Here is a 15,962-nt window from a genome sequence, read left to right on the forward strand (position 1 = left end):
GGCTTCATTACAGGTACAATTGGTGCTGCCCAGTCAGCGAAATGGACGGGCCTGATGATACCCGAAGTCTCCAAACGAGCGAACTCCTCTTCTACCTTCTCAAGCAAGGCGTCAGGCACCGGGCGCGCCCGGAAATAGCGCGGCGTGGCTCCTGGTTCGACTTGGATACGGTCTACAGCCCCTTTTATTTTCCCCACACCGGGCTGGAAAACATCTGGGTATCATCCTAGTACCTCAGTCAACCCTCCAGAAACTGTTTGGAGGATGTGCTGCCACTGCAACCACAAATGGCGCAACCAGCCCCGACCCAACAGGCTGGGCACATGGCCGCGCACCACGATAAGTGGGAAACGCCCCTCCTGGCGTCCATAAACAACAGGGGTCATCGTAGTTCCTGCAATGTCCAATGGTTCCCCCATGTAGGTGGCCAACCTGGCCTGCGTGTCGGTTAATGTAAGGGCCTGTATACCCTGCTTGATGCGGTCGAATGTCCTCTGGGCGATCACGGAGACCGCTGCGCCAGTGTCCAACTCCATCTCAAGCGGGTGACCATTGACCCATACTGTCACTTTAATGGGGGCCACACGGGGATCTGCCACACAATGCAGCTGCAGGCAGTCATCCTCCGTCTCCACGTCCTCGTGAGTAGTCACCGCAGGTTCACCCAAATGAAAGGTACGGCCCCTGGGCTGGCCCCAGTTTTGGTCAGAACGACGGCGCCTCTGGCGCCCCCAGGACCGGCGTCCGCGACGGGGTCGGTGTTTACAAGTCTAACACGGACATGGCTCCTCATCTATTGGTTCTGGAGAAGGCTCCCTTCGTGAAGGAATGTCTGACTGCCACTGGCGTCGATCCGGACGTCGCCTCGCCCAAGGTACCGCAGGGGTGCGGGGGCTGCTTTCGGATGGAAGGGTTTGCGCCCCAAGGCATGCACCTCCATTCCCTGTAGCTCCTGCACTCCTCGTTCTGCGCTCTCTCGGGACAATACTATTTGAATGGCCTGTTGAAAAGTCAATGTTGGCTTGGCTAACAACTTTCTCTGGGTGGCCGCATTGTTAATACCGCAAACCAAACGGTCGCATAACATTTCTGACAAGGTCTCACCATAGTCACAGTACTCCGCAATCCTGCGTAGCCTGGATAGAAAGTCGGCAAGGGATTCTCCTGGGGTCCTCTCAGCGGTATTAAACCGGTAATGTTGGACTACCGTGGATGGGGTTGGGTTAAAATGTTGCCCCACTAAGTTCACAAGTTCATCAAACGTTTTGGTGTCTGGCGCAGCTGCGTACATAAGGCTCCTAATCACCCCAAACGTATGCGGGCTGCAGGCGGTGAGCAATATGACCACCTGGCGCTCGTTTTCAGTGATGTTGTTTGCCCGGAAATAGTAACACATCCGTTGTACGTACTGGTTCCAGCTTTCCAGCGCAGCGTCAAAAACATCCAAACGTCCACACAGAGGCATGGTGTGACAGAAAACAACTTCCAACCTGTATCCAACAAAAATCCAGGGAGGTGGCTTCAGCAGTGTAGACAGCTATTCACTTAACCCTTGTCGCCAGTTTTGTGAGGGCTACGAAGAATCCAGCACGAGTTTTCAGGATACAAAGAAATAACATTTATTTACAATAACATATATATATACAACAGCAGCAACAACCTCCCTTGCTGCCAACTACTCTCTCTCTGGTTCCAAATTGGCCAGCTCTATTTATGCAGGGAGTCTGCTAATGATTTCTCCGCCCCCCTCATTGGGGAAGCTCATACTCCCACAGGATTGTGGGATTGTCATTAGTCCCCAGCCAATGGTAAACAGGCAGGTTATAACAGGGAGGAAACAAGAGCACCTGGAGGAAACCCACACAGACACAGGGGGCCCTTCCAAACTCCACACAGAGTCACCCAAGGCTGGAATTGAACGTGGGTCCCTGGCGCTGTGAGACAGTAGTGCTAACCACCGTGCTGCCCTGACTAAGTCCACAATTTGCTCCCAGTAGGATAGTTTAAAAAAGTAATAATATTTAAAGTAGAAAACTGTTGTCTGAGGACAAAACTTAAGCTGAAGCAAGCCAGTTGGAACGGCTTTTTGAAGACTTCCAGCCAGAGTCTGCAGAGGTTCTAACAGGAGCCCAAATCTGTTCTGTAAACCAAATATTACTGTGTGCCATGCTGATTTTCAGATAGATTGAGGGCTGGATGTTTATTTTCTTGTTATTGATTGAGTAGGAATTTTAAAGGGATAATTGCAAGCTGTGCTTTTCGGGTGTGAAGTTAGAAGAGTTTTAATATTATATTCATAATAAAGTTTTGTTTTAAAAATACCAAATCCTTATTTCTTTGTGCAATCACTCCCTCTTTCCACACAGTCTAACAAAATAAACTAAAATATTTGGTTTTGGCCCATTACCCTAGCCACTGTTACCCTATCCCTAGTCTGGGATCGTAACAGGTATGTGGGAGGAAAACTGGAACACCCGGAGGAAATGCACGCAGACACGGGATGAATATGCAAACTCTATACAGAGAGTAACCCAAGATTGGAATCGGACCCTGGCACTCTGAAGCAATTGTGCCACCGCGCCGCTCATATTATAACTAGTTGAGGCCACAAGACAGATTCCTGAGGGTCGTCATTAGCTATATCCTGCCACTTAAAGTACCTTCCCATTATCTCTAGCCTCCCTCTTCTGCTGTTCTGTCCATTTCCTAACCGGGTTAATAATTAGTTGCCTTCGGTTTTATCATGTATTTTTGAATATTCAAGTTATATTGTTGAGAATTTTCATGACAGTGCAGGTGATATGTAAGGATAACTATTTCTGGGCCTTTCCATTCACTATTCTAAAAAATATTCATGAATTCCCTATTGCACCACTCAAGTAAAATCTATTTTGTAGAATCCAGGCAAAGACCTGAAGGCAAAGGCTACTAGTAATGATAGTATAACATCAAAAAAGGAACTGACTCTTTACTAACTCACTTGGAAATGGGATTAACACTGGCTTCAATAACCGATAAGTATTTACAGCACTTAATATTTTCAGGAAAATCTTGAACACCTGTCAAGAAAAACAATAAAAAAATCAGAATCTGAGAAGCAATGTTAATACAAAAGGTAATATGTTGGCAAGATAAAATTGTGTTTCATTATCACTTTTTTTTCCGACTTCTTTTTCAAACACGCACAATAGAATTAGCTATATTGTTCGTCCTTCCATTAAAGATCATTTTAAAAGGTGCAGTACTTTGAGACAATTATAAAAATTTTCCTCCTTACCTTCCCTTCTCCCCTGGCAGCTTTCAGTATCCATTTTTCATTGGGGACCTACATAATTGGTGTTGGTAATCTATTCAGCCATGTGTGTCAACGTAGACAAACCCAATTCTGTGCACAACTAATGCGCATGTATGTTTTGGCAGAGGCGAATGGTTAGGAGTAACTCTGGCTGAATTTCTCTTTGGTCAACATTAACATCAGCCACTGTGCCACAGCTAAGATCAGCCTAACTCAGAACAGACCAGGGATCAAACCCAAAAGATCTGTATAAATCAGGGTGTGCTAACCCTCACAAGGATCATGGGGAATCGCTGACAGATTTCCCCATGGTCTTTGGGAATATGAGTTCCTGTGGCGAGCGGGCAGTGGCCACCCATCTGGGGCTTGTTGCAGGACCTTTAAATGTAACTCCCAGGACCAAACTACCTGTTCCCGATAGTCCTGGACCAGACATTTGTTTAGTTTGCCACAATAGGGTCTTTATTTTCAGTTTGACCTTTCACTCCATGTCTCCTGTATTATTACATTGGCGATGAGGATCAAACACAGGATTCTTAGCAGCCTTTTCGAAACTCCGGTAAGAAACAAAGCAAAGAGAAAAACTTGGAAAAACCCTTATTTGAGAAGCTTGAGGCTTATGATGCAGACATGGAGGACTGGCCCCAGTATATTGAACGCATGCACTACTTCTTCCGTTCCTATGGCATAGAAGGTGATGACAGACATAAAGTAATCCTTTTGACAGCATGCGGGCCCCAATGTTCAGCATGATTAAGAGCTTAACTTATCCTATGGCCCCTGACACGAAAGCACTCAACGAACGTGTGGATCTAGTAAAGAACCATTACGACACAAAAGACATCCATAATCTTCCAGCATTCCCAATTCAACATGGCTGGGAGGACTCATGGAACCCATGACAGAATTCCTGTCTAGATTAAGGAATCCTGCTGAATACTGTGAGTTTGGCCCATTCCTGACTGAGATGCTGCGTGACCGGCTAGTGTGTGGGATCAATAATGTGGTGATACAAAAAGAATTGTTGGCAGGACTGACCCTCGACTTCACCATAGCTATAGAATTAGCCTGGTTGTATGCGTGTGTGTGTGTGTGTGTAGATATCGAAATACCAAAGTTCCCAGTGAAGGCTCCAACACACTTCGCCAACCACCAACTCAACATTCACCAACTCAACATTCATCTCAAGAGAGAGTTGGATAACCCTAGAAGTACCAGAAGCTACGGAAAAAGAGCACTTTGTAAATCTGGAGGAGCTTTTGAGGTGATTTCCTGATGCAGGTGTCGGTCTGAAATGAGAAAAAAGTGTGTTCCAGGCAGGCAAAGTGATCTATCTCGGGCGCAGAGTCGATAAAAAAGACTGCACCCTGTGGAGGATAAAGTTAAGGCCATCAAAGAGGTACCCATCCCGTGAAATACGACAGAATTAAAATCTTTCCTAGACCTTGTAAACTACTATTGGAAATCTATTCCGTACTATAGTTATCTTTGCACACACTGTTTAAAAAAAACACCAGATGTGGTAGTGGCAGGTGTCACAGGATTAAGCCTTCGCAAAGGTGAAGCAGCAGAAATCTTACTGTCATCAAAAATCCTGGCTCACTATGACCCCAAAAGAGAACTGGTATTAACATGTGCTGTCTCTCGATATGGAGTAGGGGCATTCCTTTCCTATCGATGGGATGATGGCAGAGAGAGAGAGACTTGTACCATGTGCATCCAGAACCGTGAGAGACATGGAAAGATACTATTCTCAGTTTGAAAAGGAAGGACTGGCTGCTTTTTTTGGGGTGAAGAAATTCCACCCATATGTTTGTGGGTGTGACATTTCACAATCACAACAGATCACAAACCCCAGGTGGGCCTTTTCAAAGAGGATAAAGTGATATCCCCTGTTGTCTCAGATCCAACATTGGACATTATTGTTAGCGGCCTGCGAATACTCTCTCAAGCACATCCCAGGAACACACATTTCCCATGAGGATACTGCACACAAACTTGATCTCAATATTGGAAGACGTCATCATGACCTGGAACTTCCTGGATACCTTGGCAGTATCTGTGAAGCAGATTCAAGCCTGGACCCAGAAGGACCCAAACTCGCAAAATTGTGACATATGATCCTCAGTGGAGGTGAATCCAAGGAACCTCACAGATGACATGAAGTCCTCCCCCACTAAACAACAAGAGCTGAGTGTAGAAGATGGCATCACCTTGTGGGGTGCCTAAGTAGTCATCCTCCGCCCCGGTCGGCGCCCAATCCTGACTGAATTGTGTAATGGGACCCAAGATGAAAGTGCTCACAAGGAGCTACGTTTGGTGGCCCGTGCTCTATAGACATTCTTGTACCAGGAGAACCCAGAAGCTCCCACGTTGGAATGGCCAGGAAGACCATGTGTACGGGTGCACGTGCACTTCACTGGTCCTTTCCTGGGACTGATATTCCTTACAATGGCTAATGTCCAGTCAAAATGGTTAGTAGTCCATCATAAGTCCTCCACGACTTTTCATGCAACAACAGAAAAACTCTGGCAACGTTGCTGTACTCAGGCATACCAGAGGTCCTCATGTCTGATACTGGTACCCCTTTACCAGTGGAGAATTTCAGACATTCATGAAGTCGAATGGCATTGAACACATCCGAATGGTGCCGTACAATCAAAAGTCTAATGGCCTGGCTGAATGAGCAGTTCAAACATTCAAAACCGGAATGAAGAAACAACTTGATGGTTCCCTCGATACAAAATTGGCCCGGTTCCTTCTGGTTTTTTAAAAAAATATTTTTATTGAAGACATTTTTCATATATACAAAAATACAAAAGTCAAACCTCGGCAACAGACAACAAAAAAAATAACCGAAAGATGGGGCTGTTCTTAAATATGAACAGTAACTTGGGCATTTTCATCGTCTGTATACGCCCTGCCAAAGGCAAGGGCAACACATCCCATCTCTTGAAGTCTGCCTTCATACCCTCCATGAATCGTGTCAAGTTCAACTTATGCATCTGGGCCCAACTCTGTACCACCTGTATTCCGAGATAGCAGTAACTCACCCTCGCCACCCAATACAGCAACTTCCCTGGCTTCCTCTCCTGCCCCCCTGGCATTTATCGGGACACCTCGCTTTTCCCCATATTCAATTTATATGCTGCGAAGCGGCTGAACTCCCAAAACTCCCCACCGGGTCGGAAATGTACAACAGAAGTTCATCTGCATACAAAGAGACCCTGTGCTCAACCCTTCCCGCTCAATCCCCCTCCACCCCCTCGACACCCTGAGCGCCTTTGCCAACAGCTCTATCGCCAGAGTAAAAGCAGCAGGGAGAGCGGGCACACATGCCTTGTCCCCCGGTGTAGCCCAAAGTATTCCGAACTAATCCTATTCGTCCGGACACTAGCCTTATACAAAGCCAAACCCAATCCATAAACCCCTTCTTGAACCTCAACTGACCCAACACCTCGAACAGATATGCCCATTCCACCCAGTCAAACACCATCTCCGTGTCCATTGCCATCACCACTTCCACTTCCTGCACCTTGAAGTGCATCATAATAATGTGGAGCAGTCTGCATACACTGGACGATAGCTGTCGCCCCTTCACGCACCACGTCTGGTCCTCTCCTATCACACCCGGCATCTTCTTGATGCCAATACCTTTGCCATGATGTGGAGGTGCCAGCGTTGGATTGGGGTGGGCACAGTAAGAAGTCTTACAACACCAGGTTAAAGTCTAACACCCGAGGAAGGAGCTGCACTCCGAAAGCTAGTGATTCAAAACAAACATGTTGGACTTTAACCTGGTGTTGTAAGACTTCTTACAATACCTTTGCCAACAACTTTGCACCCATGTTTAACAGTGAGATCGGATGGTATTACCCACACTGCTCCTAGTCTTTGTCCTCTTTAAAATCAGTGATATGGACGCATGCGACTACATAGGGACTTCCCCCCTTGCCATCGAGTCATTATACATCCCAACCAGCAGAGGCCCCAGCTCCGACCCAAATTTCTTATAAAACACGACTGGAAACCCATCTGGACCCGATGCCTTCCCTGCCTGCATCAAACTCACACAGTCCATCACCTCACTCAGCCTAATTGGGGCCCGCAATCCCTGTACCTTCTCCTCCTCTACTCTTGGGAACTCCAGCCCGTCCAAGAACCGGCTCATATCCTCTTCCCTGGTCGAAGGCTCTGATTTGTACAGCCTTTGATAGAAGGCCTCAAAGATCCCATTCACCCCCTCAGACTCTGACACTACCCTCATCTCTCTTTCATCCCTCACCCTTCCGATCTCCCTTGTCGTTGCCTGCTTCCTCAACTGATGCGCCAACATCCTGCTCGCTTTGTTTTCGTACTCATAAATCGCCCCTGGCCCCTACCGTCTTCCCCTTGGACACCAGCCCAAATCCGTCCAGTGCCTCTGTCTCTCCTTTAGCAACGCCTCCTCCGGAGCCACCAAATATGTTCGGTCAACTCTCAGGATAGTCTCAACCTCTCCTCCCTTTCAACTCACTCTTTAAGTGCCTGAATCGTAATAAATTCCCTCCTTACTACCGCCTTCATTGCCTCCCACAGCGTGGAGGCCATGACCTCACCTGTATTACTCAGCACCACATAATTTTGCCTGGCCGCCCTCACTCTCTCACAGACCCCTTGTCTACCAACAATCCCACATCCAGCCTTCACTGCTCCCCTTGCACTTCCTGCAGATCCACCCAGTGCGGCTCATGGTCTGACACCAGATCATACCGGCCAATAGCGCCTTACCCAGTACAAAGAAATCTATCCAGTACACCCAATGCACATACGAAAACTCCTTCACCCTCGGCCTCCCAAACCGCCACGGGTCCCCCCTCCAATGAACCTCATCAACTCTTCCGCCGTAGCTGAAACCTTCACGGACCCAGAACACAACGGTCCAGCCTAGGATCCAGAACCGTACTGAAATCTCCCCCATAATCAACCAATGCGTGTCCTGGTCCAGAATCTTCCATAAAACCAGCCTCAAAATTCCACGTCATCCCAGTCTGGGACATTCACTAGCATCACAGGCGTCCCCTCCAACTTTCTGCTAACCATCACATACCTGCCCCCAGAATCGGCTACGATACTGCCAACCTCAAAGGCCACTCTCTTGTTGACCAGCACTGCCACCCCCTCGTCTTCACATCCAACCCCGAATGGAACACCTACCCTACCCACTCCTTCCTCAGCTTTGTCTGATCCACCATGTTCAGATGTGTCTCCTGAAGAAACATGACTTCTGCCCTCAAACCCTTGAAGTGTGCGAAAACACGCGACCGTTTAACCGGCCCATTCAGCTCCGCACAGTTCACGTAATCACCCTCCTTCCTTGCCAGTCGGCCATATCCCTTCTTTACCCAACTCCCCTCAGCCCATGCCTCGCACACCTCCGGGCCCTCCCCAAGAAGACCATCGACATCCCTCCCGAACCAACTGTGCCATACCAGCATTCCCCATGTACGTATCCCTCCCTAACCCACTCCCCTCCCCATAACTAAACAAAAAGAACAACCCATGCCTGCTCCTGTCAACCCTCCACTTCCCGTTAACTAGCCAAACAGCTAGCATGGTGGCTCTCGCCCTGGGCCTCCATCTACCCCCCATCTACACTGGAGAAAGACAATGTTGTCGAGGAGAATACTCAGGTTCAGTCGACCAGGCTAGATGGAATTGAGGTTCACAAGGAGGAGGTGTTAGCAATTTTGGAAAATGTAAAAATAGATAAGTCCCCTGGGCCAGATAGGATTTATCCTAGGATTCTCTGGGAAGCCAGGGAGGAGATTGCAAAGCCTTTGTCCTTGATCTTTATGTCGTCTTTGTCGACAGGAATAGTGCCGGAAGACTGGAGGATAGCATATGTTGTCCCCTTGTTCAAGAAGGGGAGTAGAGACAACCCTAGTAATTATAGACCTGTGAGCCTTACTTCGGTTGTGGGTATAAAAGGTTATAAGAGATAGGGTTTATAATCATCTTGAAAAGAACAAGTTGATTAGCGATAGTCAACACGGTTTTGTGAAGGGTAGGTCATGCCTCACAAACCTTATTGAGTTTTTTGAGAAGGTGACCAAACAGGTGGATGAGGGTAAAGCGGTTGATGTGGTGTATATGGATTTCAGTAAGGCGTTTGATAAGGTTCCCCACGGTAGGCTATTGCAGAAAATAAGGAAGTATGGGATTGAAGGTGATTTAGCGGTTTGGATCAGTAATTGGCTAGCTGAATGGCAAATGTTCACTCTGGAGTTCAGTTGCTAGTGGTGTACCTCAAGGATCTGTTTTGGGGCCACTGCTGTTTGTCATTTTTATAAATGACCTGGAAGAGGGTGTAGAAGGATGGGTTAGTAAATTTGCAGATGACACGAAGGTCGGTGGAGTTGTGGATAGTGCTGAAGGATGTTATAGGATACAGAGGGACATAGATAAGCTGCAGAGCTGGGCTGAGAGGTGGCAGATGGAGTTTAATGCGTAAAAGTGTGAGGTGGTTCACTTTGGAAGGAGTAACAGGAATGCAGAGTACTGGGCTAATGGCAAGATTCTTGGTAGTGTAGATGAACAGAGAGATCTCGGCATCCAGGTACATAAATCCCTGAAAGTTGCCACCCAGGTTAATAGGGCTGTTAAGAAGGCATATGGTGTGCTAGCCTTTATCAGTAGGGGGATTGAGTTTTGGAGCCACAAGGTCATGCTGCAGCTGTACATAACTCTGGTGCGGCTGCTCCTGGAGTACTGCGTGCAGTTCTGGTCACCACATTATAGGAAGGATGTGGAAGCTTTGGAAAGGGTTCAGAGGAGATTTACTTGAATGTTGCCTGGTATGGAGGGAAGGTCTTACGAGGATAGGCTCAGGGACTTGGGGTTGTTTTCGTTAGAGAGGAGAAGGCTGAGAGGTGACTTAATAGAGACATATAAGATAGTCAGAGGGTTAGATAGGGTGGACAGTGAGAGTCTCTTTCCTCGGATGGTGATGACCAACACGAGGGGACATAGCTTTAAATTGAGGGGTGATAGATATAGGACAGATGTCAGAGGCAGTTTCTTTACTCAGAGAGTAGTAGGGGTGTGGAACGCCCTGCCTGCAATAGTAGTAGACTCGCCAACTTTAAGGGCATTTAAGTGGTCACTGGATAGACATATGGATGAAAATGGAATAGTGTAGGTCAGATAGGCTTCAGATGGTTTCACAGGTCGGCGCAACATCGAGGGCCCAAGGGCCCGTACTGCGCTGTAATGTTCTATGTTCTATTCTCCAAATCCGCCGCCCTTCATTCTGAAGGAGTATCCCACCTCCTGAAACCCAAACAAAAAATAAAGCACACTCACCCTCTCCTCTTCAATTCTCAGTAAATTCACCAATCGACCAATCCTGTGAAGCCACATTCCCCTCATTTAACATCTCCAAAGTTCAGTGTCCTCACATTCCTCCCAGTCCATGGTCTCTCATAAACTCACTTGCCTCCTCCAGTGTATCAAAATAAAACTCCCGTTTCTGGTGCGTGACCCACAAACTAGCAGGATACAGCATCCCAAACATCACCCTCACTTGTAGAGGGCAGCTTTGATACGGTTGCAGCCAGCCCGCCGCTGGCCAACTCCACACCCAGGTCCTGGTATATTCACAGCTGGCTCCCCTCCCAGGTGCACTTCTTTGTCTGCCTCGCCCATTTCACAATTTTCTCCTTGTCGAGAAAATGATGCAACTTCACCACCATCGCCCTCAGCAGCTCCCCTGCCTTCAGCCTCCTCCTCAGCGCCCTGTGCACCCAATCCTCCTCGAGGGAATGGTGAAAGACCCCCTCCCCTAACAGCTTCTCCAGCATATGTGCCGCATATTTAGCGACCTGCACCCCTTCGATCCCCTCAGGCATCCCACAATCCAGAGATTCTGCCTCCTGGAGCGATTCTCGAGGTCCTTCACCGTCTCCCTCAACCTCTTTTGGCTGTCTGCCAGCAGCACCATCTCCGTCTCCAGTGAGGCCAGCTGGTCCTTGTGCACCCCCACCGACTCCTCCACCTTCTGGAGTGCTAGGCCCTGCGCCTCCAGCCTCTGCTCCACTCCCTCGATAGCTGCCCTAAGCGGCTCCACCACCTTAGCCAGGTCTTCTGAGGCCTCCTGCCTCTGCTGCTGGAACTTGTTGTTCAAAAGGTTCACGAGCTCTGTAGACCATTGGGTGAGCAATGATGCTCTTTTTCTGTGTCGCGCCTCGACTATTCTCGCGGTCAACCTGCTGCCTCTTATTTGTTAAATCTCTCGTCTGGTAAGCCATAAATCCGCCCCACCAGTGAAGTATGGCACGCCTTCAGTACCTTGTACCATTTGCCAGCAAACACCCCTCAAATCGATGGGGAAGGATCAGAAATTTTCACCTCGAGCCGCAGCCACCGAATGTGCGACCACTCACTCCACGGCCACCACTGTAGGACCCATGGTTCCTTTTTGATTATAGAACCATGACTCATACGATGATGGGAGTCACACCAGTGGAACTGTTAATGGGATGACAACTGCGCACGAGGCTCAGCCTGCTGTTTCCCAACTTGTGGGGGAAGGTGGACTTAAAGCAGGCGACCCAAAAAAGGTACAACACCAGAAGCCTGAAAGGACCTTCAAAACAGGAGATGCCATCTATGTGCGGAACTTTGGAGATAGATCCCAGTGGATCCCAGGAGTTGTGCTGGAAAAGACAGGTCCGGTTTCTAACTCAGTCAAAGTCCAAGGGAAGGCGGTGAAAAAACACCTGGACCACCTGAGAAGCAGGGAACCCAATCCAGTGGAGGCGATTTCAGCAGAGATTACCTCCTTGACACCCATTGCGACGTCCTCTGGCAAGGGGACTCAGCCTATGGGGAACACGAGAGTAGTTCCCTCCGACGATGAAGATTCAGAGTCTGAAATGAAAACTGAGGACATTGATCCTCTGCTGGAGGTCAGCACCAAAGATGAGCCTCCATCTATGGTCCTCAAGTGCTCAGCAAGGAAGCAACAATATCCAGTCCGCTTCACGTCCCTTGATCCGGCTCTATCTGCCGCCGACTTAAGGCCTTGTGCCAAGCGATGAAAGAAGCCTTCTTGCTGCGGGAGTGAGGAGGTGATTCAGACTTGATGGAGGAGGGCTGTAATAACTCTTATGAGGACCACAGGGGATCTCTGATTGATCTCCCTGTGGGATTTGTCGAGTATGGGTTCCGGTGGTGAGTGCGCCTGGCCTGCCTGACCAGGCCCTTCCCCTCCCTCCTGGGGGGCTCTCCCCCCCTCTCCACCCGAGAACTGAGGCAGCAGCCCCAGTGACCCTGGGCTGCATGCCTGAAAACTACTCATCTCCTCCAATCCCCTGTGCAGTCATTGTGCTAGGTTCCCTTGTTAAAAAGAGTGGTAAACGGTGCCCGCATGACCTCTCACTTGAAAGTCGGTTAGATCCCAGGAGGCTGTTAGATAGGCCATTCATCTCGGTAATGAGATGGAGATTGCCCTTAATTGGTGATAATTGGTGTCTCACCATGTCCAGGCGAGATCCAGAACCCGCCAAAGGATGCAGGCTGGTTAGATCGCAAACCGATCTAACCGGTGTGCACAGATCGGTGCCAGGTGCAACGTGGCCGTTAAATCACACCGATACAGTCCAATCCATTTTGTGCATGGTTATTAACATGTTTGCCAGAGTAATATTTTTCATGAGCAAGTTGTAACTGTCCACATTTTAAAAAGGAATTGCAGTATATATGTTTGCTTCCAATGGCAGTTTGTGGCTTCGGTCCAGATCCGATGACTACAGATTCAAATCATCATCCATGCTAATGCAATTAATATTCGTCAGGATGACATTAAGGACAATATAATGGCAGTAAGGATGGGAAAATGATCAAGCATCCAACTCATTTCTATCTTGAGATTCCTTCTGGAAATGTTGATACGTGTAACTGGTACAGAAATGAGCTCAGTGTTACTACCCTTTAGAATCAAATAGGCCATGTTGGCACTCGGTACATAGGGTCATGCATAAAGAATGTCCACTGAGACAAAGCACTGGGAGAGCCACAAACAAAGGATTCAATGTCTTAATGGCAAAATTAGGAATGGCAAAATAATAGATAGTGAAAGGCACACAGATAGATTACTACAAAGAAAGATTGACAGTTCCTATTCCACTAGATAGTAGCCGACAATTGGATTGTACTCAAATGCTACACATATCTAATAAGGCCAAATTGAAGGCCACAAAAAATTGACCCATTAGCCTCATGTATTTATTCACCTGAGGAAGGAGCAGTGCTCCTTGTGTTTGAAACAAACATGTTGGACTTTAACCTGGTGTTGTAAGGCTTCTTACCATGTATTTATCAACAGTGCACTATAGGTGTCAATTGTGACTCCGGAGGCAGCTCACCAGCCACAAAGTGGGAGGGAATTTGATCAGCTCGGATTCTGGTCAAGATTCTCTGCAGGATGGGAGTAGGAGGCAAATGGAAGGTGGATGCAAATAAACTACTTTTGGGCAGCCTTTCTTTTAAGGATCACTGACTCAGCTGCTACACACTTAGAGAAACTGACCACGGCATATTTGGGTGAACAGAGGGTCTCAAACAACCCTTTATTTGAATATGCCTCAGGAAGAACACTATCAAATGGAGCAGACAGTGCACTCCTGGCACAGAATATGTGCACGCTCATCACCTGCTGCCTCAAATCATTTTATGAACTGCGTTATGCTTGCAGACTGAGCTCAACACGATCTAACTTCTAGGCGAATGATTCCACAGACTGAAAGGAGAAACTAAAATCTAATGGAAGTAAAGAAAGAGCTTTTACTTGTTTTACAAGCAAATCAGAAAATGGCTGCTAGATTCTGCATAAAAGTATCATATTCCTAAAAATGCTTATGTTCTGTCCCGCAAGGGGTAAAATACCTTCTTTTCAAGTTAGAGCCCTTGACAAATTATTTTGAACTTCAACACTACATTTGTCAAAAAGAATTTGATAAACTTATTTTGGCTTGTTTACAACCATATGGCATAACAATGAAAATTGTATCAAAATGTGTCCCTGCTTGTAGGTTTCCAAAAAATGAATTCAGCCAGAGTTTCTCCCCTTAAGTTATCAAACGATGCATTTGGATTTTAGAGGCTCAGTTCTGAATGTTTCTATGGTTGAGCATTTGCAATACCTCATTGTTTGTGCTCAGATTTTAAGAATTCTTTGGTTATAAAATGGAGGACTACCATCACCTGTAGATCTGCATGGTGTTCAGGCGAGGAGGAGAAAAGGTTGGAGGAAACAAATCTATGTCTCTAAACAGTAAATAATTCCAGATAAATAAGTGGCAAACGTAATGTTTAAAAGAAAACGAATATGTGTTGTCCTTACCATTTTTGCTGATGTCTAGTTCTCTTAGATTCACCAGGCTGGCAATGGAGGTGGGCAGATTAGAAAGATCATTGTCTGGAACACTTAGTTTACGGAGAGCTTGGCAGCTGAACAATTGCTGTAATATTAAGAAACAAATTAGAAGACAAGCGTTTCCCTTCCTCTGGCCTTTAAAGAATTCCATCATCAGTGGGCTCCATGGCACTAGAATCACTATTCTAGCAATTTTAAAATTAAATTATTCGGTGGTATTGCTTTCATTCTTTATGTGCTACATTAGTGATCATGATTTATCAAATAATCATTTTTTCTTTTCCTTGTACAATAATCACAAAAGCCACTGTTTGAAGTACAGAAACCAAGTGCTGGATTCTCTGTTTGGGTGACTATATTCTCCTGCCGGAGTTGAATTGCACCAGTTTTATGATCCCCTTTGGGTCGTAAAGCAAGATGCAATTCCATATTCCTTGACATGCAAATTTATGCATGGCGTGGAATATGAGGGATTTCCAGGGAATCCCGTTATCGGGCTACCATCTTTAGTTGGCAGTCCGATAGCGAGTTCCCATGACTGGTCACCACCCCCCCCAACACTGCAAATTGGCCCCAAACCTCCGCCCTCCCCCACTCCACACAGCACCGCCCATCCCTGGATTGCCTGGGTATTCTCCCCACCCCCAAGTATGGGGGTGACCTGACACCCCTCCCCAGGGACCCCTGTAATCGGAAGACCACCCCCCACAGGGGCCCCTGTAACAGGAAGACCCCCACAGTGACCCCTGCAATAGGGGGACCCCACACAGGGGCCCCTGCAACAGGGGAACAACCCCACAAGTACCCCTCTGATAGGGGTAGTCTGGGGAGGAGCTTACTTGATGTTCCCAAACCAAATCAATCATTGCTAGAATGTTCTTAGAAGGCAGTATATGTCACTTATTCAAATTGGAATGAGAAAAAAATCCATGATTCCACAAGAAACAATAAAAGGATGTTCGTTCCTTAAGATTGTATTCATCATTTTATTGTATACCTCGAAGTGCGACACATATAATAACCTACTTTGATATACAGTCACTAAGTGCAAATTACAGCAATTTTGCCACAGGATGATTCCACAAGTAGCAACTTGATGAATTGCAAATAATTAGTTTTTTGTGAGGTTGGTTGAGGGAGAAATGTTGGCTAAGACACCAAAACCATTCCCTGCCCTTAACAAGGATCACAAAATAATATAGTGCAGAAGAGGCCCTTCAGCCCATCGAGTTTGCACTGACACATGAAAAA

General features: G+C 47.1%; 1 protein-coding gene across 4 annotated transcripts in view; it reads right to left on the bottom strand.

The window, feature by feature from the left end:
- lrrc7 (leucine rich repeat containing 7) overlaps window positions 1-15,962 on the bottom strand; it is a 1,013,254-nt gene that overhangs the window by 357,959 nt on the left and 639,333 nt on the right. For all 4 annotated transcript variants that reach the window (XM_038794406.1, XM_038794408.1, XM_038794407.1 and 1 more), the window contains 2 exons: window positions 14,679-14,796; window positions 2,981-3,059 (listed from right to left, as the gene is read on the bottom strand). In XM_038794406.1, coding sequence (XP_038650334.1) covers window positions 2,981-3,059; window positions 14,679-14,796 — 197 coding nt within the window. The remainder of the gene's footprint in view (window positions 1-2,980; window positions 3,060-14,678; window positions 14,797-15,962) is intronic.

The sequence above is a fragment of the Scyliorhinus canicula genome, chromosome 4 (genome assembly GCF_902713615.1).
Source record: "Scyliorhinus canicula chromosome 4, sScyCan1.1, whole genome shotgun sequence".
NCBI classification, from domain to species: Eukaryota; Metazoa; Chordata; class Chondrichthyes; order Carcharhiniformes; family Scyliorhinidae; genus Scyliorhinus; species Scyliorhinus canicula.